The sequence below is a fragment of the Mirounga angustirostris genome, unplaced genomic scaffold, assembly GCF_029215605.1.
Source record: "Mirounga angustirostris isolate CCGP_5_RB_7025 unplaced genomic scaffold, mMirAng1.0.hap1 SCAF_1, whole genome shotgun sequence".
NCBI classification, from domain to species: Eukaryota; Metazoa; Chordata; class Mammalia; order Carnivora; family Phocidae; genus Mirounga; species Mirounga angustirostris.
In genome coordinates this window covers 89,563,386-89,587,515 of record NW_026991709.1, presented here as the reverse complement: position 1 = coordinate 89,587,515, position 24,130 = coordinate 89,563,386, and the positions used below count along the sequence as shown (strand labels likewise).

At 35.6% G+C, this 24,130-nt stretch overlaps 1 protein-coding gene across 1 annotated transcript in view; it reads left to right on the top strand.

Annotated features, from left to right (window-relative positions):
- Positions 1-24,130, top strand: part of NAALADL2 (N-acetylated alpha-linked acidic dipeptidase like 2) — a 1,210,813-nt gene that overhangs the window by 334,891 nt on the left and 851,792 nt on the right. Inside the window, exon 3 of the mRNA XM_064590309.1 lies at positions 9,563-9,697. Coding sequence (XP_064446379.1) covers positions 9,563-9,697 — 135 coding nt within the window. The remainder of the gene's footprint in view (positions 1-9,562; positions 9,698-24,130) is intronic.

The window sequence follows — 24,130 nt, the reverse complement described above, 5'->3', positions numbered from 1 at the left end:
CTAGCTGCTTTATGTATTTGGGTGCTCCCATGTTCAGTACAAAAATATTTACAATTGTTATATCTTGTTGGATTGTACCATTTATGATTATATAGTGTCCTTTTTTTTGGTTCCTTGGTTCAGCCTTTTTTTTTTTTAGTCTATTTTGTCCAATATAAATATTGCTACTCCAGCTTTCTTTTTATTCCATTTGCATGATACATGTTTCTCCATCTTGTCACTTTTAGTCTGCATGGGTCTTTAGGTCTGAAATGAGTCTTTTGTAGACAGCACATAGATGGTCCTTGCTTTTTTTTTTTTATCCTTTCTGCCACCATATGTCATTTAATTGAAACATTTTGTCCATTTACATTGAAAAAAATTATTGGTATCTGTGTATTTATTGCCATTTTTTACTTGTTTTATGTTGTTTCTCTAGTTCCTCTCTGTTCCTTTCTTCTCTTGATTTCTAATGATTAGTTGGTTTTCTTTAGCAAAATACTTGGATTCCTTACTCTTCACTTTTTGCATATCTATTACTGTTTTTTTTATTTTTGGTTGCCATTTGGTTTATATATGACATCTTTTGCATATAGCAGCATATATTATGTTGGTGGTTGCTTAAATTTTGAACCCATTCTTTACTCCTCTCCCTTCTACATTTCACATATTTGGTATCATATTTTACTTTCTTTTATTTTATGCTTCTCTTGACTGTTTTTTTTTTCAGATATACTTAATTTTTTGCTTTTGTACTTCCTATTTTTCTTACTCTCTTTTTTCCTCCCACTCATATAGTACCCCTTACATTTCTTGTAGGGCTGGTTTAGTAGTCATGATTTTTTTTTTTTTTAAGATTTTTTTTCTTTATTCGTCAGAGAGAGAGAGAGAGCACACAAGCAGGTGGAGCAGAGGGAGAGGGAGAAGCAGGCTTGGAACTGAGCAAGGAGCTGGATGCAGGACTTGATCCCAGGATCATGACCTGAGCCAAAGGCAGACACTTAACCACCTGAGCCACCCAGGCATCCCTGGTCATGAGTTCTTTTAACTTTTGTTTGTCTGGGAAACTTTTTATCTCTCCTTCTATTCTGAATGATAGCCTTGCTGGATAGAGTATTCTTGACTGCACATTTTTCCCTTTCAGCACTTTGAATATGTCATGCCACTGTCTTCTGGCCTGCAAAGTTTTTGCTGAAAAATCAGCTGATAGACTAATGGGGTTTCCTTTGTATATAACTGTCTTTTTTTTTTCCTCTTGCAACCTTTAAAATTCTTTATCACTATTTATTGCCATTTTAATTACTATGTGTCTTGGTATGGACCTCCTTTGGTTGAATTTGTTGGGGGAATCTCTGTGCCTTCTAAATCTGGATCTCTGTTTCCCTCCCCAGGAAGTTTTCAGCTATTATTTCTTCAAATGCATTTCTGCCCGCCCCCCCCCCCCCCTTCTCTCTCTTTTCCTTCTGGTATCCCTATAATGCAGATGTTATTATGCTTGATGGTGTTGCTGAGTTCTCTAAGTCTTTTCTCATTATGCAGTATTTCTATGTCTTTCACCTGTTCAGCCTGTTTGCCTTCCAGGACTCTATCCTTCAGATCACACTAATACACTCCTTTGCTTCCTGTAGCCTACTATTTATTCCATGTATTGTATTTTTAATTTCATTTGTTGAATTCATCGTCTCTGATATGTTATTTTTTATCTTTGTTAAGTGTCTCACTGATGCCCTCCACTCTTTTCTCAAGTTCATTGAGTATCTTTATGATCATTACTTTAAATTCTCTATCAAGCATATTACTTATTTCTGTTTTGCTTCAATCTCCTGCTATGACTTTGTCCTGTTCTTTTATTTGTGACATATATCTCTGTCTCCTCATTTTGTCTACCCCTCTGTCTGTTTCTCTGTGTTAGGAAAGTCATCTACATATTCTGCTCTTGAAAGTAGTGACTTTAGGGCGCCTGGATGGCTCAGTTGGTTAAGCAACTGCCTTTGGCTCATGTCATGATCCTGGGGTCCTGGGATCAGGTCCCACATCGGGCTCCCCCTGCTCTGTGGGGAGCCTGCTTCTCCTTCTACCTTTGCCTGCCACTCCCCCTGCTTGTGCTCTCTCTCTCTCTGTCAAATAAATAAATGAAGTCTTAAAAAAAGAAAGAAAGAAAGAAAGAAAGAAAGAAAGAAAGAAAGAAAGAAAGAAAGAAAAGAAAGAAAGAAAGTAGTGTCTTTATGAAAAAGAGATCCTGTAATGCTCTGTGGTGCAGTATCCCCTGTTCACCAGAACCTATAGCTTTGGGGAGTCTCCTCTGTGTTTTGCTTGCACCCTGCTGTTGTGTCTGAATTGCTTTTCTTTTCAGTCTAGTCTTCTGCAGTGACTCTTTGCCTGTTGAGCTCTGTGTTTGCTCTCTGTAATATTAGTGGGACCCAGACAGGCCAGCTCTGAGGGGGCTTACTGGAGGGGAACTTGGGGTCAAGGCAGCAGTTTTAGCAAAATTTGCACTGAGCTGCTGGTTTTAGGCCAGATCCCCCAAAGCAGGCACATGGTGGAGCTGGGGGTATGGTGTATTTGTGCTGAGCTCAGGGCCCAGGCCTGCAGACTTAGAGAAAGTGAGTCCTTAGGAGAACTTATTGGCATGGTGCAGTGCTAGCAGTTTAGGTAGCAAGTATCTGTGCAGCGCGTCTCCCACAGGTGGCCCTGTGTTTATGCTGCAGGACAGGGGAGGAAAATGGCATCTGCCAACTCCTTTACTCCCAGAGAAGTCCCCTAATATGTTCCAAAATCCATTTAACAGATATCTCTTCTGTTGCCTCAGGCATTGTGCAAACTGCCACTTCCATGTTATCTCACTGCTGTCTCTTTAAGGGCAAGAACCCAGCTATCACTTGCCCTCCAGGCTCACTTACTGCTGAACCAGCTGACATTTCAGCTCCAGGTTCCAAGTCTACCTGGTTACACAAACGCATGGAATGCAGCCCCTCTGGTTTTCAAAGCCAAATATTATAGGAATTTGTCTTCCCCATGTGGGCTTCCTGGTGTGATGGACCATTTTTCTCCCCTCTATGCACCTGCAGCTTCCACCATACTGTGGGGAGCTCCCCACCACATTTTCTACTCTTCCTAACCTCCAACGTACCTTCTCTACATTTAGTTACAGAGTTTGTTCTGCCAATCTTCAGATCACTCTCCAGTTATTTACATAGATGTGAGTGATATCTAGTTGTAAACATGGGACAATGTGAGTTTAGGGTCCTCATACTCTGCCATCTTTCCAAGCTCCTGCTCATTTATCATATTTTTTAAGAGAGCAAAAAATTGTAAAACCTAATACTGGCAAGAGTATGTTGGCATATTTTGCTGATGAAGTATAACCAGAAGAATCTTTTCCTAGAAGTTTGTAAACCATAAATTTAAGTCATGTTGATGACTTAAAAATCTTGTACTTTCTGTCTCAATAATTTCACTTCTGAGGATCTTAATATAATCTAAGGTATTGTGAAACTTTGTGAGTATATGGTCATTATTATGTTATATGTTAGAAAAAATAAAGGTAATGGATAATTAGGTCATAATTCATTCACTTTTTACTTGCTGGAATACTATTTAATTATTAAATTGGCCAGGAAATAAACACACACCTATACACATCCACATATTACATACACAAATAATCACATATACATATATATGATTATGTAAGTATAAACATCAGGATTCAAATAGGGTATGTACTCTATGCTTACATTTACATGAAATATTTATGTGAAAAAAAAACTAGGAGGAGATAAATTAGAAAGTATTACTTCTTAGGTATTCAATAGGCAGTTGGTGCATATTTCTAATTTTTTTGTTTTTCCTGAAATTTTGTAGTCTGGTTATATTCTAATTTTTAGATAAATTTAATAAAAAAAGAAAAAGAATAAAGGGAGGGAGAGAAGGAGGGTGGAAGAAAGAACTAAGTTTTATTCCAGTAAACATAATTTTTATTGGATTAAGTGAATTTAAGATGCTATACTAATGAATAGTTTAAAGAAGGCAAAGAGGGTTGTCCGTGATTGTTAACTTTGCTCTGAAACACAAGATTAAAATTGTTCCTTTTATTTTCTCATGAGGAAGGATAGTTCTGCTTCTATGTATCTTTCCCCTTTGTATTTCTAATAAAGAAATATGTCTGTGTGTATCAGTAGAGCTGTAACATTAAAAATATGTAGGCATCAGAGGTATCAAAGAACTATATGGAAAAAATATATAGTGATTTGGCTATTACTCCAAATCATCTATTTCTTTTAGTTTGTGGCATTTTCTGGAATTTGTAAGTCTAGTAATCTACCCTAGCTTTCCACTTCTGAAGGTATTCTCGCAAATGAATTTAGCTTTTCTGACAGCTCCCCAAATCTATGGTCCTTAAGCCCATATGAATTAGCACTAAAAATGTGTTTATAATTTTGGAGTAAAATAAGGTTATATACTCAAAATTTAATATACAGGTTTTTCACTTACTAGTATCCTTTAGTTTCTTAATACATCAAAAATTACAGGTTTGCCTAACACATGGGCACAACCCAAGACTGCATCTGAAAATTGTTTTGTGAGTTTCACAGGTGGGAATTTTGTGATAACTAGAAGGGAAATATGTCACACACAGTTAGGGTTAACATTTTAAAAAGTTCAGCAAATTTCAAAAAGACATTTGAAAAGTATACTAATACATTTAAAAAATTAGTATTATTTGTCCAGTAAACATTTAAGGTGTTTCTTGACTGATCTCTCTCTCTGTATATATCTGTTGATGACTCTGAATAAATAACCTAAATTTTATGTTTCTCAGCATTCTCATCTGTAAATTGAAAGTAATAATAGTATGTAACTGTATTTTATTAAGGGCATTTTATAAGATAATACGTATGAAGTGCTTAGAAGAGTTTCTGGCAAATAAAAGGGCTATATAAATGTTCACTGATGTTATCATTATTATTTTTGATTGCCAGAATATGTTGCCTTTTTTAGTAAATCTTACATTTTGGAAGTTTTTTGTATAATGGCCAAAGCCACTTTTCTTTTTTTCTTTTTTATTTCTTTTTTATTTTTTTTAAGATTTTATTTTTACTTATTTGTCAGAGAGAGAGACAGAACACAAGCAGGGGGAGAGGCAGGCAGAGGGAGAAGCAGGCTCCCCACCAAGCAAGGAGCCCGATGTGGGACTCGATCCCAGGACCCTGGGATCATGACCTGAGCTGAAGGCAGCAGCTTAACCGACTGAGCCACCCAGGCGCCCCCAAAGCCACTTTTCAAGATAGAATAATACATTTCAATGTAAATTATACCTTATATTTTAATAAAAAAAGAATATCATATTATCTGATTTTATTCTCATAATTAGATATTAAATCAGAAAAATAAATCTATTATTCATGGTTATACAGTTAGTAAATGGCATGTCTGGGATTTAAGTTCTAATTTCAACATTGCTTCCCAGATAGTCCACTGTGACTTTTTTGTCTGAATTTACTATTTAATTGATCATTTAAATATATAATTCTACAAAAATAAAATTCTAAATAATTCTGGAAGCAGAGGACTCATAGAAGCAGCTGAATGTTTTTACTTGAAATCAGTATATCCAACTGTGTTAAAAAAGTGAAACCAATTTGATAATTTTATTTATTTAAATCTATAATCTCATGCTTGATACAATGGCCAGGAGTTGAAAGTATCAGTTGTGAAAATGTAAAGTATCAAAGTATATCTTAGAAGTGATGGTATTCAGACTTACCAGTCATGTGGCAAATAATAAGTATCAGGGACTGTAATTTCAGATAATTTGGAGAATTTTCAACCATTCCCAAACTATATGTGTGATGAATTATCTGAGCTATACTGCTTGATAGAGCTTCTCAGAAATACATGAGCTCTGTTTCTATAGTACCCTAGTAGCAATGGGAGAATGTGGTTAGGAAGCCTAAAACTCACCCTCTAACTGAAAGACACAGAGGTTACCAGCCATCAAGTGGGCTTTGGGATATACATTTTATTAATGGCTGTGTTCTAGTAATCTTTTCTCTAATACAGACATACTGTCTTCAGACAAACTGCCTTGGAGAATATAGCTTTGATATAAAACCGAATGGCATCACCTATTCCAAGTTCATTTTTAGGCCTTGGGATCTCTTGGGGAAGAAAATCTGAGTCTATTAAGTAGATCCTGAATGGTTATGTGGCCAGATGCAAAGTCCAAGTCCTGCCTGGCATACACAGTTCCAGGCAAATCAGAAAGGCAAAATGCTAGAGGATGTGGGTGGTGAGAGTGAGTGATTTGGTATACTTATATCTGTAATCATCATTATGGAAATGGGCCAGTGATTACAGACAGATCTAAGAGGATAGACATTTTAGCACACAGAAGCATGGACTTTACACTGTGACATATATACAACCATATGTAGACCAGAACAAAAACTAGAGGCTAGAAAACTAGAGAACAGGAGACTAGAAATGTTCACTCAAATGATCCTCTATTCTGGAAAGGAAATGGATATCTGAGAAGATGGTAATACAGGTGGTTTCTAAAACATTGCCTCTCAAACCACAATATAGCCATGACTCACTTGGAATCTAGTTTAAATGTGGATTCTGATTCAGTAGGTCCTGGGATTCTGCTTAGGTGATGCTGATGCTTTTAGCCTGTGGACCACTCTTTGTATAGCATGGCTATAAGAGAAATGTCTGAACCTCTTTTGGAGCCTCTTTCAAATATTTTTTGGAAAAGTGAGATATTAGATATCAAAAGAGATATATAGAATAATCTAATATCTATGTATGTCTTTTGATCTCTATAATTTCACTCATTGAGCTTCCATTTAATCATCTTTAAAACAAATGACAATTCTTAAATTGTTTTGTCGTAGAGCAGTTTAGAGATAATGTATCCAAAAATACTCAGAACAGATCCTGGCTTGTTGTAAGTGCTCCCCACCTAATAGTAGCTACTAGTGTAATTATTACATAAAAGAAAAGGGGAGTTCAACTACAGTATGTTGATACTGATCATTTGAATTCAGATTTAAAAATAACAAAAATGAAAGAATCTCATGACTAAAGATATACATAAAATAGTAGCAGGGCATATGGGAATCAAGTGAATATAATATTAGGTTGCATTAATACATGTTAAATATCTATATTAAGGAAAATACTAGAGAGACATGTCTGGACTTTCCAAGGAGTTATCGTAAACTTAAAAGATACTTACCTGCCAGTTAATAAGTTGGATTTGGAGATACCATGGTCAACTCCAAGCTTATTATTCTTATTCTGGTATGTTGACAGATGGAGTATACCCAGAGGGGGGCAACACTGGTGGCAATTCATCCAAAAGGCATTTCAGGTGAAAAATGTTAAACAAAGCAAAACAAAAACACAAAATAAAACAAAAACTTGCATAGAAATCAGAAAGTTGGAGAGCAGGTGGGTGGGATAGAATGGAGAACCCTATCAAATGGATAAAAAATAGTCTTACCTCTAGCTTATTTCTAGTGGCAAAACTGAAACTAGCAGAAATTATAGGTTGGCAGGTTTATGCATAATATAAAAGCTATTTCTAATTGCTCATGTTTCCCAAAAAGGAATCTGTTTACTCAAAAGTTAAATCCCTATTGTAGAATGTGAAAGCAGATGCTTCATACCCTCTCTGCAGGGATGTTTTAGACCAGGCTTCTGCTAAAACTGCACAGTTGGGCTAGGCCCTTCAACCCTAAATTCTAACTCTAAATTCTAGTATTCTAATACAGTAGATATTTGCCAAAAAATAATCAAGAAATACTCCCTAATTCGTTTGATAGGCATTGACAAAAATGATTGTTTCCTTAAACTTCTTTAATTACTTAATAGTAATGAGAACTCAATAATCTGTAGTGTTCTAAAGTTTTTTAAATACTTGTTTGCATATTATCTCACTTAGTCTACCATTTGAAATTCATTAATTTTAATTTTTATTTCCAAACTTTCTTGTTTACTTCTTCCAATTTATCTATTTACAACTTTATAAAATTTGAGATGAAAATATACAATGTTCACATTTTGGCATTGATTTTATTTTATTTTTTTTGGCATTGATTTTAGAATCTTGCTGACATTTTGACTGATTTTTCTTTCCCTAAAATATAATGGAAACTCTTTTACTCAATTTTTTCACTGCTGGCATTTGTTGATTTATTGAAAAAGTCATTTTAAGTGAGAAATCTTTAAAAATGGCACATATATACCTAAATTTTATATCTATGTATCAATCTATCTATATGAATCAGTGCACATTTATTTACTAATATTTGGGGTCCATTGATTGGATTTCCACATATCCTATCTTCCTTGCATTAGTCACATTCAAATGATTTGCAGTTTTGTTAATTTCATAGTGAGACATAACTCAAGAAAATTATGAAGCAATCAGAATGAAAAATGCTTCTGGGTCCCCCTCCCCATTTTCGCTAACTACTACTGGGTATCAGTTAGGAATACTTCAATTGCAAATAGTCAAACAACTCTTCCTATGGCTTACGTAAATTTCCTCCTCCTCTCTTCCTTCCCTCTATCCATCTTTCCTTTCTTTCCTTCATTCATTCCTTCTTTTCTTTGTCTTATTGTAAAAGAAGTCTGGAGGTAAGTGATGGGTGACATTAGGGTAATCAAATTCTCTCAACTTCTCCTGGCCTTGCCCTTATGATCAGTCACAAATGGGTGTCACAGTTCCCAGCATTAGGATCATGTTCTAGAGACATCTGCCCTCTTTATGAGGAAAGCAAATTTTTCTCACTTGCCACCAATTTATGAATGTATATGTCTCATTGGCCAGAACGGTGCCAGATGACTACATCAATTTGAGTATTTTAGCTGGCTCCAACTCTGTGAGGTCTCAGAATGGAAAAGGTCTGGGAATGGGTGTTGGGTTAGCAAAGCAGTAATATCTGTTGATCCTATCTTTTACTAATGTGTCTTTTCTGACTTTTTATAAAGGTCTTGACCTAATTTTCATAGATTCGATTACTTCTTTTTGTACTCATATTTTATTAGTATTTGTAGAAATTAAATTGCATAATTACAGTATTATATACAATGGCAAATAATTGTTTTGAGAATAAATACAAATTGATTTTGACAAACATATAACTCACTATAAGATCAGAAGTGCATGGATATATTGCAAAATCACTACTAGCTGGAATAGTGCATTGTTTCCTGAAAATCAGTTGAATATATTTTAGAGGGAAATTCATAGGTAATCCAGAAATGGGATTAAGTGGTGACTGGCTAAAAAGGTTAAAAAAGTTAAAATGATCATTGCTAGAGTAATTTTTCATCATCATCAATATCATATAATTATATATATATATAATATGTTTAATATGTATATAGAGAAGCTTAATACCCTTTTGAAACTACAGGGAGTATAATATATAATTTTTTTAAAAATGTACATTGTACAATCCCTAATTTAAATCCAGTCTTTTAGAGCAATACGAAATAGATAATTCCACTTATCTGTGAGCTTTTCAAGGTGCTAGCCTGTATCTTACTTGATTTGTATCTGTAATAGGCAGCATATATCCGGTACATGAAAAGTTCTCACTACAAATTTCATTGAATGAAGATGATGATGATGATGATGATGATGATGATGATGATGACGAAGATGTTAGAATACCATATTGGGTGATATGGAACCAACTTAGTAAGAATTTCAAATAATTTATTCTTATCAATTTCATGTTTGTAAGTTCTGTGTATGTTTGAGTGAAGCAGTTACCACTCTCATTTGTCAGATGGAAAATCTACTTTGGTTTGGCATTCTAGGATTTGCTGTTGTTTACTAGGCAAGTAAATGCTAAAACCCACCCATTTCATGTATAATCAAACTTTCCTACACATTACTAACAATGCTAGATTGTTTGGCTAATTGTAGAGACAGCAAGAACATATTCTTAATTGAATGCATAATAGTAAGTAATAGACTGTAAATATTTAAGTGGGAGAAAATGTTGCATGCTTTTTTTGTTAGAGAACAGAAAACTTGTGCCATTTCCTTTTACAAATGAAAGAGCTTCCTATTTCTGTTTGTTACCAGCTGGAGCTGCTGTTACTTTTATTGTGTTGTTCCCATACTCTTTATAGCTTGAGGCAATAATTCACTCAATTTATGTGAAATAGTTGCATCACCAGTTTTGCTGCTCTCTCTATATATTCATGGGCTTGGTGAAGTTCTAATTATTAAGGATTTTTTCCCTACCTTATGTGGTATAAAGGAAGTTTTAGTTTTAAATTGTCTAAATTCAGTGTAGGTCACATAACATTAAATCTTTTGGCCATGTTCCTTGTGGGATTGCTGTGTGGACATTTTTAAAGCTGTCAAAATTAGTTATTTGTAACAATTTTCTTATTTTGTAATGAAAGAACTTATAGCTAATCCGGAGGCAAAATTTTATATATCTAATAGATATCAATAATAATTATAAATGTTACAGATTTACTATAATGTTTTTACTTCTAGTTCCTCCAGAAAGCCATGTTAAGGTTTTCAAACCATAAAGCTTTATATAGCTGACCACACCAAAACTATTCAATGGTTACCCATATGCTCTATCTCTTAACTTAGTACTAAAATTCTGGTTGCTCTGGGCAATAGTACAACTGATCGATTATAAATTGCTTACCTTGGAATAGAATTTTCTTTAAGATCATCACTTTTCTGGACATCACCATGCCTAAAAACATTATGGTTAATTAAGAATTTTGAGAAATTTGAGAATACATTTTATAATTCATGTATTTTCTACTGTATATTCCTGAAGTTAATTGGTAGCAATATAGTGAGATGGTAACAGGTATTAAAGAGAGTGTGAATACAGGAATAAATCTTTTCATAGATACAAAAAAAAAAAAAAAAACATAACAACACGGAAAACTTTAAATATAAAGCATGAAACTCAAATATATGACTCTGTAATTCCTCTTAATTTCTTTAGTTCTATCGGTTAAAAGAATAAACCATTTATCTCAGTCTTTTACATTCTGATTTTTTGTTTTGTTTGATGGTGATTTGGAAATTTTCAACAGCTTGACCAGAAAATCTGCATGTGGGAAAACATAAGAAATTGACTGAAATGTCTGATACAGAGCCAGAATGGATCTCTGTTGTATTACATCCCAAGAATGCAGATGAGGCAGTTGACAGTTGAGGTGAACCATATAAAGAAGTGTGTCTTTTTTTTTTTTAAGATTTTATTTATTTATTTGAGAGAGAGAGAGAGAGTGAGAGAGAGAGAGCACAAGCAGGGTGAGAGGCAGAGGGAGAAGCAGACCTCCCTGCTGAGCAGGGAGCCTGACGCGGGGCTCAATCCTGAGACTCTGAGATCATGACCTGACCTGAAGGCAGACGCTTCACCAACTGAGCCACCCAGGTGCCCCAGAAGTGTTTCTTAAAATGTGATTTCTGGAGCTGATGAATCAGAATTTTCTGGAGGGTTTATCATAAAGCAAAAAATCTGTGCTTATCCCCCAGAGATTTAATTTAGTATAACTGAGGGGTACCTGGATATTTACCTTTGTGCATAATTTGATCTTAAGCATACTAAAGGTTTGAAAAACAGTGACATATCAATTCTCCATTTCCCACCATATTCTTTATCATATTAAATACCTAGGAAGTAGCATTAGATTTGTCCCCATTGAAATATCCTCATTCATAGTTTAAAATTATGTTATGGTCATGAAGGATACTTCTGAACATTGTACAAAGGAACTATTCACATTATATATCACTTTGCATACAAATGCATATAAGAAGTTATTTTAGAACTACTGACATGGGGGTGCCTGGGTGGCTCAGTTGGTTAAGCTTCAGATAAGATCACACCACTGAACAACACCATGACTGCATCCTCATGAAGAACCTTGATTCAGAAGCTCCAGCTAAGCTGTGCTCTGATTTTTAACCCACAAAAAGTATGAGACAATATATATTTGATGTTTTAAGTTTCTTAGTTTTTGGGTAATTTGTTTTGCAATAATAGAAAACAATTTAGAAGCTAAGAACTTCATTAATCACCTTATTCCCAATTCTAGTATCATTTCTTTGCTTTCTATGTGATCTCTGATTTTTTTAATAAATACTTTATTTTGGCATCAGAAATGAGTTTTTATTTTAAACTGCTCAGTCCTTAAAAAAAAAAAATAAGAGCTTTACTGAGTAAAAAAAATTGCACTGATAACTCATGATTCTTTGTGCCTAGCAAGTACAGCCCTTGTCCAATTTCTGTCACTCAATCTGAATCATAATTGCAAATTAATTTATTTTTTAAGACTTTATTTGTTTATTTGAGAGAGAGAGAGAGCACGAGCTGGGGGGAGGGCCAGACAGAGGGGAGAGGAAGACTCCCTGCTGAGCATGGAGCCCCACACGGACCCTGAGATCATGACCTAAGCTGAAGGCAGATGCTTAACCGACTGAGCCACCCAGGCACCCCTCATTTATTTTTTTTTACTTGAAAATTCATCATATTCTTTTTGAGAAGAATTACCTTTTTAGCATTTAGACCAAAATTATAGTATCCTTTATGGAACTCTAACACTAGAATATTTTTAAAATATTCTGGACACCAGCACTTTTGTTTTATAGATAAATAATCTTTGATCTGTAAGAAAAAAAAAAGATGAAGTGACTTACCCAAGATGAAGCTACTGCTTGAATTAAGATCTAATGACTCTTTCCTAGTGTTCCTCTGATTCTTTGATCATAAATCTACTGGGTGATAGAAGCCAACGTTCAGAAGACTTTTGGGAGATGAGCAATATCTAGCCTAGGACTTGAACCGTGTCATGTATAATTTCCAAAATGGGAGAGCCCATTTTTACCAGTATTTCAAAACTGTTTTCAAATTTCCCTTGGTTTTATATGTTGCAGAAGTTCCACGTACCCCTCTCTCCTTCCATTCCTCCCTTCCTCCCTCTTTCTCTTTCTTTATTGGTGTGTGTGTATGTATGGATATTTCTCACTGCTAAACATTTAACTAAGTTTCCAGTGTTTGTCTTTTCTATGATGGCATCTATAAAGGTGTTGTGCTACTAGTCTTCAGGAACAAAACATTAATAGTGTTAATTAATAGCATAAATAGGATTGCATTTTGGATCTATTATATAGAAAGTGCTTTGGATTTATTTTTGGATAGACACAATGGAAGGAAGATTGAGATAGAAATGCTATTCTAGAATAAAATTCCCTGCATAAAAAGCCACATTTTAGTAGTTGACTAGATTTAAGGCTTGGAGGAAACTATTTTACATCATAATGTTACTGTGAATGAAATTTTAATGATATAATGTGTAAGAGTATTTTAAAAAGTATAAACTGCTTCCCTAGCACTAAGTAATAATATATCTTATTTACATCAATTATCTCTGTTTAAAAGACAGAAGTTGGGTTTGTTTTGGCCTGGAATAAATTAACTTCCCCCATCTTCCTGTTTATTTTGCAAGCATTGACTGCCTCTCTTGCTAGTTTTATGTAAGCTCATGGAAGGTTCTGGAATATCTCTCTGGTTGTATATGGCAGTGGAGTTATTAGACAAATAAATGTCAGGAAGTCAGGGATTTCTTCCCTATCACCATGCACCATCAAAGGCATTACTCTCATTTCTTGTTTAAATAAACTGCCCCCAAACTCCTAGGCCTAAATTAAGTCAACGTAGTTTTAGAGCTCAAGAATGGAATAAGTCACTACAGAGTAAGTCCAGGTGGGACAAAGGAAATCCGGGATGCCAGATGGAAAGTTCAGACTGGCCAGTATCTTTAAAATGTCAGTGCTGTATAAAAAGGCTTTGTAAGCCATCAATCACCCATGGCTCTAGAAACAGGCGGGTGGCTATAGAAATTAGTCTTTTTATCACTAAGCCTTAGAAAATTGTTTTCAAAGTAGGCTGTATTTAAGACCACTTACACAGGTAAATATAAGGAACTGAGAGGAAGATGGAGGAGGAATTTCTAGTAAGATCTTAGTAGTTAATGGAAAAGTAGCCCCCTGTTTTCCTAAATAGTAGGGTCAAATTAAACAAATCCCTATGTTTATTCTACTCTTATGTTGGAATTTGACTTATTTACTAAAACAGGCAGGATTTAAATCTGACTTTCTTCTATTTTTACGTATTTGAAACAAGATTAAAAATTAATATGTTTCTCTTTTGAGCATGACAACCAACTCATAATCCTAGCAGTATCCATTCATTTCAAAATAAAAACATAAAGCAAAACCGCTGGTTTTCAGTAAAAGAGGAATCTCAAAAGGAAATGGCTATAGGCCCTCAATGGTATAAGAAAGCTTTGCAGAGAAGCCTATAGTAGGTTTTAAGAGATTTATTTATTTATTTGAGAGAGAGAGGGAAAGAGGGAGAGAGGAAGAGTAAGAGAGGGGGGAGGGGCAGAGGAATGAGAATCCCCAAGCAGACTCCCTGCTGAGCCAGGAGCCTGAGGACATGGGGCTCCATCTCACAACCTTGAGATCATAACCTGAGACCAAACCAAGAGTCTCACGCTCAGTTGCTGAGCCACCCAGGTGCCCCAGGTGATAATAACATTTTATTAAATAGGGCTAATCAGGGAAGATTTTCATCAAGAAATAGATGAGATAGATTTTTTTAGCAGTTAGTTTTAGGAATAACTTTATATATAAAACATGCTAATTGTCAAAAATTTTAGAAAATCCAAAAAAAAAATAGTAAGACCAAAGTGAAATCATCCATAAGTTGGCAACTCAGATTTTTAAAATACCTATTAATATTTTGGCATATTGTCTTTTGGTCTTTGTGTGTATAATATGTATTTAAAAATAATATGTGATCATTTCTTATATAGAGATTTATCATTTCCCCAGCAACATGATTTTATAAAAATTTTTCCAGTTTATTAAATGTGGGTTTTATGAGTGGACAAGAGAAAAACAAAATATTTCTTAGCTTTGGGGTGGGGACTGAAGGATAGTCAGTAAAGATGAGAAAATAGCAAATAGCAAATGAGTTTTATTCAGTGAAGGATGGGGTAATTTATTTGGTTTAAAAACAGCAGGACATAAAATTCCACATTTGAAGGGGAGAGTTATTACCTAGCCCTACAGGCCAGGCAGGATGATACTCTGGTGTAGTGACACGAATAATGGAGAGTGTACAAGAGGCCTCTGTTCACACCACATTCATACTATTTGACACTTCAGCAATATCAGGTTTGCTACTTACCAGTCATTTGGCTTGACACTCCCTTTACCTTGTTTCTTCAATTTTAAAATGAGACATCTGAAAGATGGGTCCAAAATCAGTAATGTACCATTCGTTTTTTTTTTTAAAGATTTTATTATTTATTTGACAGGAGAGAGAGAGCATGTGTGTGAGTGCACAAGCAGGGGGAGTGGGAGAGGGAGAAGCAGGCTCCCGTGCTGAGCAGGGAGCCTGACGTGGGGCTTGATCCCAGGACTCTGGGATCATGACCTGAGCCGAAGGCAGACACTTAACCGACTGAGCCACCCAGGTGCCCCCTGTAATGTACCATTCTAAGCCAAATCTATCCCAGAGCCCTTGTGTACATGGGAGGAGGTAGAGTCTGTGAATGCTCTCACAAAACTGCAAAGTGTGCAAATGAAGCACCCTGGAATGTGAGCTGCCAAGGCCATACTCACATCTTTTCATCTTGGTGTTCCCTGTGGCCACATCAATAGACACACAGAACATGCTCTGGAAATGCTTGAGATAGTAAACAACAGATAAGTTTGGAATGGAATTGGCATCCTCCCAAAAGTCTTTTTGTTTGTTTGTTTGTTTTTGTAGGTAAGAATGTGTATTCTGAACTGGATTCTGATAGCTATTAGTTTTGGTCCTCTAGCAAATAGTTTTGTTTCTTTTTTTCTGAATCTGGCAATAGAACAAATAGAACTGCAGGTTTGGATATGTGACTCGGTTGCTGCTAATCGCATTGTCCCCTTTGGTTGGACATAGCGACTGTCCAAAAGTGAGAATAGAGTGCAAGCAGAGGTAATTAATCAGATATCTTTGTGAGACTAAATGTTGTGGGGAGAGAAAAAGACTTCTGCTTCTGGTAAAGATAGAATAGCAGGGACTGGAAGTATCTTCCTGCTTGAAACAACAACAAAAAAATGTACATAACATATGAAGTGAGAGCACTCAAGACATTGGACATCAGGCAGTGAAGGAAAGCCATCCCTGAAAAACAGGAAACCAAAGAAGGGCCTTGTGAGATTGCCCAGCTCACTGCCTAGAGAGAGGTTCTAGTCTGCTGTGCTGGGAGGGGACTCAGGCCGAGCAGAGCCGCCTCCCAGCCTTGAGGACTTGGAGCTGAGGGCTTGGAGAAGTCCAGATTTAAGAGTTTATATTCCTTTTTTATTGTTAAGCTACTTCAGTTTGGGTTTCAGTCATTTTAAGGAAAAGAGACCTCATATACCTTCTTATATTTCATTGTCCTGTCCATTTCCCTTATTCCTGAGTTCTTTTTTTTTTTTTTTAAGGGTTAAAGCCAGTTCTGTCCACTGTGTTCCCTTTCAAAGTTAGTCATACCTCAAGCATTGCTGAAGTCACATGTTAAGATCTGACAAGTGCCCTTTACTCTGTAGCCTTAAGTATGTAAGCTGCAAGAACCACAGCCTTTAGAGTGATTTTTCGAATTAAATTGTTAAAATGTGTTTTTAACGTAGTACTTTCTGAAAAATCTATTCTGCAGACAGGCTTTCAGCTATCTTCTATTAGGGCTGGAAATTGACTTTCTAGCCACTGACACTTGACAGGATGTTTATTTTCCCGTTATAACAATTGCCAATTGTCCACAAATTTCTCTTCTCACAGAAATAACGAAGGTCAGCTGTGATGAACTACACTCTCTGGAGCCTCTCTCTGACAATTTCTTTCTTTTTTTTTTTTTTTAATTTATTTATTTGACAGAGAGAGACACAGCGAGAGAGGGAACACAAGCAGGGGGAGGGGAGAGGGAGAAGCAGGCTTCCCGCGGAGCAGGGAGCCCGATGTGGGGCTCGATCCCAGGACCCTGGGATCATGACCTGAGCCGAAGGCAGACGCTTAAGGACTGAGCCACCCAGGCGCCCCTGACAATTTCTTTATATACATATTTGATATTGGTAATTCATTTCCCAAAAAAGAAAATAAAATAAAGACAATCAGTGCAAAATGCAGTCAAGGGTGGGGCAGCGAGAAGATAAAGGTGTTTGCATGTTATTCTCAACCTGACTATGAAAGCCATCACCCAATAAGGATGGAATGTCAGCACAGAGGCATATTTTTTTTTTAATTTCACAAAAGCTCTGCAGCTTCAAGATAAAATGTAACTTTGCAGTTGCTAAGGTAACTAGGATTTTTTTTTTCCTCCTTAGGAATAGCTGAACAAATTAGGTGAGGAAAACTTATGTAAATTGTCAACACATGGATGCCCTAAGGCTGCAATAGCTAAATGGTTCATTGGGATCCTAGGTAACCAATATGTGGGGCAAGTCACCTAAAAGATATATTTGGTGTTGATCTGATTAGTTTCTTGAGCAATTTAATGCAAATGGTTAAAATCATAGTTACCTCTCCTTTTTTAGTTTTTTTTTTTTTAAGATTTTATTTATTTATCTGACAGAGAGAGAGACAGCGAGAGCAGGAACACAAGCAGGGGGAGTGGGAGAGGGAGAAGCAGGCTCCCCACCAAGCAGGAAGCCCGATGCGGGGCTCCATCCCAGGACTCCGGGATCATGACCTGAGCCGAAGGCAGACACTCAACGACTGAGCCACCCAGGCACCCCCCTTTTTTAGTTTTAACAACCTTTCTTCTCCTTGTTAATTTTATGCAACTTAATGGCTATCAGTGTCCTAAGACTGAGGCCCCAGATAGAAAATTTTTAGATACGATAAAATATGACAACGTTAATTGTTGGCAATGGTCTACTTTATAATCACATATTTAGAATTCTATGTTGATATTTCCCTGTTGTTGCTATTCCCTGGGGCTTCCTTGTAGTGTGGCATCATTAATCTCTCATCATTCTGCTGGCAGGATTATTTGTGAAAATATTTTGGAATTAGGGACTAATGGTTTTTACATGAGAATCCACTCATTATGTTTGCTTTCAAAGTATCTCAATGTATTTTGACATTAAAACACATTAATAATATCTATGATATTTCATGGTTTCTAAGGTGCACATTTTCCCACATTTTAGTATTCCTGAAATTAGGATGAATGTTCCAATTGATGGTACCTGACAATTACCATTAGCCACTTCTTTACTTTTAAAGTATCTTGTAGTACATATAATAATCAATGATGTTATAGACTGGATGGGATATAGTATTATGACTTACTGGTTTGAAAAAGATTTGGTAAAAATTTGTTCCATAAACTGTTTTCACTTTAGTGAAACAGTACATTAACAAAACATGATTTTCTAGGCTCATCTTTAATGTAACCAGCTATCCCAGCAGTGTTGTTGATATAAATGTTTTTACCTGCAAATGTTCTGTGGATTATTCAGATGTCACATGATCATCTCTAACTTCCTATGCATAAAAAGCTTTAAAACAAACCAGTTAACAAAAATGGGTTCACTCTAAATATACTAAGGAGGAAAAGCTGTGCTTGCAAATCACATTAGAGAATGATAGTTGGTGCCATATGGAGTACAAAGGGAGTATCCGGATTTGGTAGGTAGATAGATCTGCATCTGTATCAGTTTGAATGTAGCCATGAGACTTGTGTAAGTTACTTCACTTTTTTGAGCCCCAGGATCCTATAGGTGTTATTAGACTAATACTATTGTTGTTGGGAGAATAAAAGGTAGATAATGTATGTAAAGTGTTAAAGATAATCCACGAGTTAGAATAGGTAGTAAATAAGTGTACCTTCAATATCACAAAAATTTCTTTAGAATGGAAAATTTTCTCATATAGGTAAAATTTAGTTATAATAAATTTCAGAGGACATTTTTTTTTTTTTTAAGATTTTATTTATTTATTTGAGAGAGAACACACGAGAGAGAGCACAGAGGGAGAGTGAGGGGGAGAAGCAGACTCACCACTGAGCAGAGAGCCTGATGTGGGGCTTGATCCCAGGACCCTGAGATCATGACTCCAGCTGAAGGCAGACGCTTAACTGACTGAGCCACCCGGGCTCCCCCGGAGGACATTTTTAAATGCCATTTTATTAAACATGAATGCATTGGAGGACCAGTTCCCAGTTTGCAGGAGTTTGGAACAAAATGAATGCCCAAGTCTTTGTAGCTGTCAGGGACTTTTAATTTAGTGAGGGAATAAAGTCCACTACCATGCACACGTACTCCAAACCTACAATTCATTTTTGGATGTTTTTGTGTATGAGTTTTGATGAAAAGGCTGGTGTTTAATGGAGTTTTACTTGTTTTTTTTGAATTGTTTGAGATGCGAAAAGATACAGGGAGTTAAACTCAATTGCTACTTAATAGACTTAAATAAGAAATAAAAATAGTTCTGCTATAGATTAACTCTATAAACTATCAGTTGTAGACAAGTTCTAAGCATTCCAGAAAGTAAGACACTATTAGAAACATGATACCAGATTGCCTATTTATTGAAATTGAAATGTTTGTAAAACTTGAATGGTCTAAATATAAAGCTTAGAAAACTTTAAAGCAGTGAGTTGACTGAATTATTTTATGTGAGTTAGTGTATTTGCTGGGTGAGCGATAACTGGGCAGGAGGTGTAATATTGTCTTCTGTGTTGTCTTGGTAATAGAGCTCTTTCAGGTAATTTCTGTGATTACCATTTAAAAGCATAAGGGCTTAGTGATTAAGAGCCAGGCTCTGGAATCTGATGGAGGTTGCTATCTCACCTTGGTTGACACAGTTTGATGTTGGAATATTAGGAAGCTTTCTAAACCTTAGTCTTCCCAACTTTATTTTTTCACTTTATTTTTTAAATTTAATTTATTTTTTATTTTTTCTTATGTTCAATTAGCCAGCATATAGTACATCATTAGTTTTTGATGTAGTGGTCAATGATTCATTAGTTATGTATAACACCCAGTGCTTATCACCACACGTGCCCCCCTTAATACCCATCACCTAGTCACCCCATCCCCCCACCCACCTCCCTTTCCAGCAACCCTCAGTTTGGTTCCTGGAGTCCAGAATCTCTCATGGTTTGTTTCCCAATTTTAGAATAGGGACAACTCCATAGAGCTGTTGTGAGTAGTAGAGTTTGATTTTGAACCAAGCAGTCAGGACACATGCCGTTGACTGTTAGGCCAGATGTCCAAGGTATATTTTGTTTTAAAAGATTCCATTCAGATCATTCTATTGGGAGAATAGAAAGGAAAACAAAAATAGGTCAATAATTTTAATTAATAAAAATTAAATTGTATCATATAATACTTAATTTTAGAAAGAAGAAATGTAACCTAACTTTTGACCCAATCAAGCTTAAAAGTTTATGGTTATAGCTTGTATTATGTTTTAGATGTTATAGTTCATTAAATCAGAGGGGTTGAAAGTGCAAAATAATATCTATAGTCTAATACGTAGTGTTTAGTAACTATATTCAATTTCATATGTGATACTCTTTAGTACTATTTCTGCCTCTTCACCATTCCTGGTTTATGTATGGTAAAGTGTTTCAGGCAATAGTTCTCATTTGAAACTTCATTTGTGACATGCTGAGAGCTCTTTTAAAATTAAAAATTTGATTTAATTTTGTTTCAGAAATTACTTCCAATTTTCCAAATGTAAATTAATATCAATCCATAAGTGGAGCAGAAAAAATTGAATTTTTACATGGCCTTTTTTTTTAAAAAGTTACTTATGTATTCTTCAAATGGTTCTCAATTCTTAATTGGCTATGAATTTAATCAAGGACCCAAAAACTTGTTGATGAAAAGAAAAATAATATCAGTGACAGAATATTTGCATTATGCTTACTGTGTTAAAGCACATTACACATTTAGAGGCAAAATGGTATATTAAAAATGCTTTATCACAACTTTCATTCAGTGACTTTGAACAAAGATCTGAAACTGAATATAAATACAACTATAGCTTTGGTTGTTTAAGATGTTCTTTTATTGTGGTAACATGTGGCCCCCAAAATATCCCATGGATTTTGTTTCAGTCACACTGCAAAATACTATCAGTTTAGGTGAATACTTCCAGCAGTTGTCCACTGCAAGTTGTTTTATTAAGTTCTTGGAAAGTCTTTTCTAAATCAAATGGGATTAACTATTTGGAACTTGTACTTTATGGTTTAATTAAAAGAAAGTTGCCAGTTTAGTCTTACTTTCGTTTGTTTTAGATCTATTCCTTTCTTTTTTGAACCATCATCTTTAGGGAATTAAAAATAAGGAAAAGCATCAGTTGTAATCTGGCTCCAAAGATATTTATATGTAACACTGTTGAAATAAAGATCCTACAGAGTCTTCATCACAATTTTCTGAGCCCAGCTGATGATTTATTTTGCATATTTTTAAATTGAAAATAAAATTGAGTGTAAAATGTCTTTAAGAATGTTTATGTAATTATACTGTTAAATCCATATTAAATACTTGTGATAATAATAAAATATGCTACTTAACAAGTAAATAGGAAGAGGCATATTTTGAAAGCATTCATTGTGACACTTAATCATTGTTATCATGTAGCACATTTGATTTCACGTTAAAGAATGTGTAATTATGAAAGCATATCGAATATAATAAATGTCTCTTTAATCAGAACAGTATTTAGCATGTGCTTATTCAGAAGAGATTAGTCACTTGTAATCCAATCTAATAATTGTGTAAGTCAAGTATAGGGACAATACTTAGAGAAATAATGAAAATGAGAACACACTAGATTTTGGGAGATAGTACTGCAAAATGGAAAACATTTTGGAGTCAGACAGATGTGGGATTGTAATTCTGTACTTAGCCTTGGTGCAAACTTGAACAACTTATTTAACTTTTCTGTACCTTGTTTTCCTTTTGTGCACAATGTAAAAAAAAAAAAAATAGCGCTGTATCAGTTAGCTATTGCTATGTAAGTAAGCACCGCAATACTTTGTGACTTGAGATAGTAAGGACTTGTTACTGCTCATTAGGTTCAGCTCAGCCAGGTTCACTTGTGCATCTGCAGTTAATTGTGTGGATCAGGTAAGTAATTTTCCTAATCTAGGGTCTGGTGGTTAACTGGCTGAAGTTTGGTCTAAGGTGGCTTCACCTGGGCCAACTAGCCTCTCTTCCATGGGATGGCACCTCACCTCCTTCCAGCAGTGTAGCTCTGGCTACACAGCGGAGAGGAGGTCCAAGAGAGTGACAGCAAGCGCACGGGGTGTCTTGGAGCTCGCATCCTGTCACTCTGCTGTGTTGATCAAAGCAAGTTACACAACCAGGCCACATTCAAGGAGTGTGGAACAGACTCTACTTCTTCTTTTTTTTATTTTTTATTTTTATTTATTATTTTTTTAAAGATTTTATTTATTTATTTGAGACAGAGAGAATGAGAGAGACAGAGCACATGAGAGGGGGGAGGGTCAGAGGGAGAAGCAGGCTCCCCGCCGAGCAGGGAGCCCGATGCGGGACTCGATCCCGGGACTCCAGGATCATGACCTGAGCCGAAGGCAGTCGCCCAACCAACTGAGCCACCCAGGCGCCCCAGACTCTACTTCTTGATGCAAGTAGCTGTAGAGTTGCATTGCCAAGTATGTGGATCTAGGAAGGAGCAAAGAGTTACAGCCATTTTTGTAATGTACCACAGTCCCTATCTAGCAATTTAATATTGTCTTTGGAAGAGTATTTGGCAGAAAATGTGTGCCCAGTAAAGTTAACTAATTTAATTTTTAGAATGAAGCCACTTAAATTCTTAGAATATTTTTCTTTTTTTGTTCTTTGTTTTTTTTTTTCTTTTCTTTTTTTTTTTTTTTTAAGATTTTATTTATTTATTTGAGAGAGAGAGAATGAGAGACAAAGAGCAGGAGAGGGAGGAGGGTCAGAGGGAGAAGCAGACTCCCCGCCGAGCAGGGAGCCCGATGCGGGACTCGATCCAGGGACTCCAGGATCATGACCTGAGCCGAAGGCAGTCGCTTAACCAACTGAGCCACCCAGGCGCCCTGGTTTTTTTTTTTTCTTTATGAGGCCTGCAGTGATTAATCATTTAATTTTTTGCAAGTCCAACTTCTAAAACAATAACTAAAATATAAAAAAAATTCAAATATGACAAAATTTTGTAAGAATTCATGAGACATATTACTTTTAGAAATATGTTTTCAGAATTTTAGAGGTCAAAACATACAGTTGGTAGGAAAATACTTTCATTTGGAATACTTGGGCATGGATAGGAGCTTTCCATTGTGCCATTTGTTTATTACTATCTGTTCCATCCTTCATTTTTGGTGAAAGTATATCATAAAATGTAAATAGTGTTATTAGTAAGATAAATTATCTTTGTTTAAAAAAAAATTAAAGCTTTTTATTTTGAAAAATTTTAGACTTGCTGGAAGGTGGCAAAGATAGGACCTGGTTCCCATTTATCTCCCAATCCCATTTCTTCTCATATTAACAACGTATATGGCCACAGTGCATCTTTAAAGACTTGGAAATTTACATTGGTGCAACACTATTAACTACAAATCTTATTTGAATTGTATCAATTTTTTTCCCTAATGCTTTCTTTTCTTCTGTTCCAGGATCCTATCTAGGATCCCACATTGAGTTTAGTTGTTACTTCTCCTTAGGCTATCCACTTTGTAAAAGTTCTTCAGTTTTTCCTTTTCCTTCATGAACTAGACACTTTCGAAGAGTGCTGATGAGTTATTTTGTAGAAAGTCCCTCGATTTGGGTTTGATTTTTCTCATGATTGGAATAAAGTGTTGTGTTTTTTTTTACAATAATACTACTGAAATGATGCTATATTATCAGCTCACCAAATCAAGAAGCTTTATGATGTCAATATGTCTTCTTAGTGGTGATATCAATCTGATCACTTGGTAAAGCTGATGTCTGCAAGGTTTCTCTATTATAAAGTTACTATCTTTCCCTTTTTAGTAAATATCTTCAGGGAAATACTTTGAGAGGTGCAAACCCCAGGCCCTAGTTTCTCAACATTCTGCAATAAAAGGAACA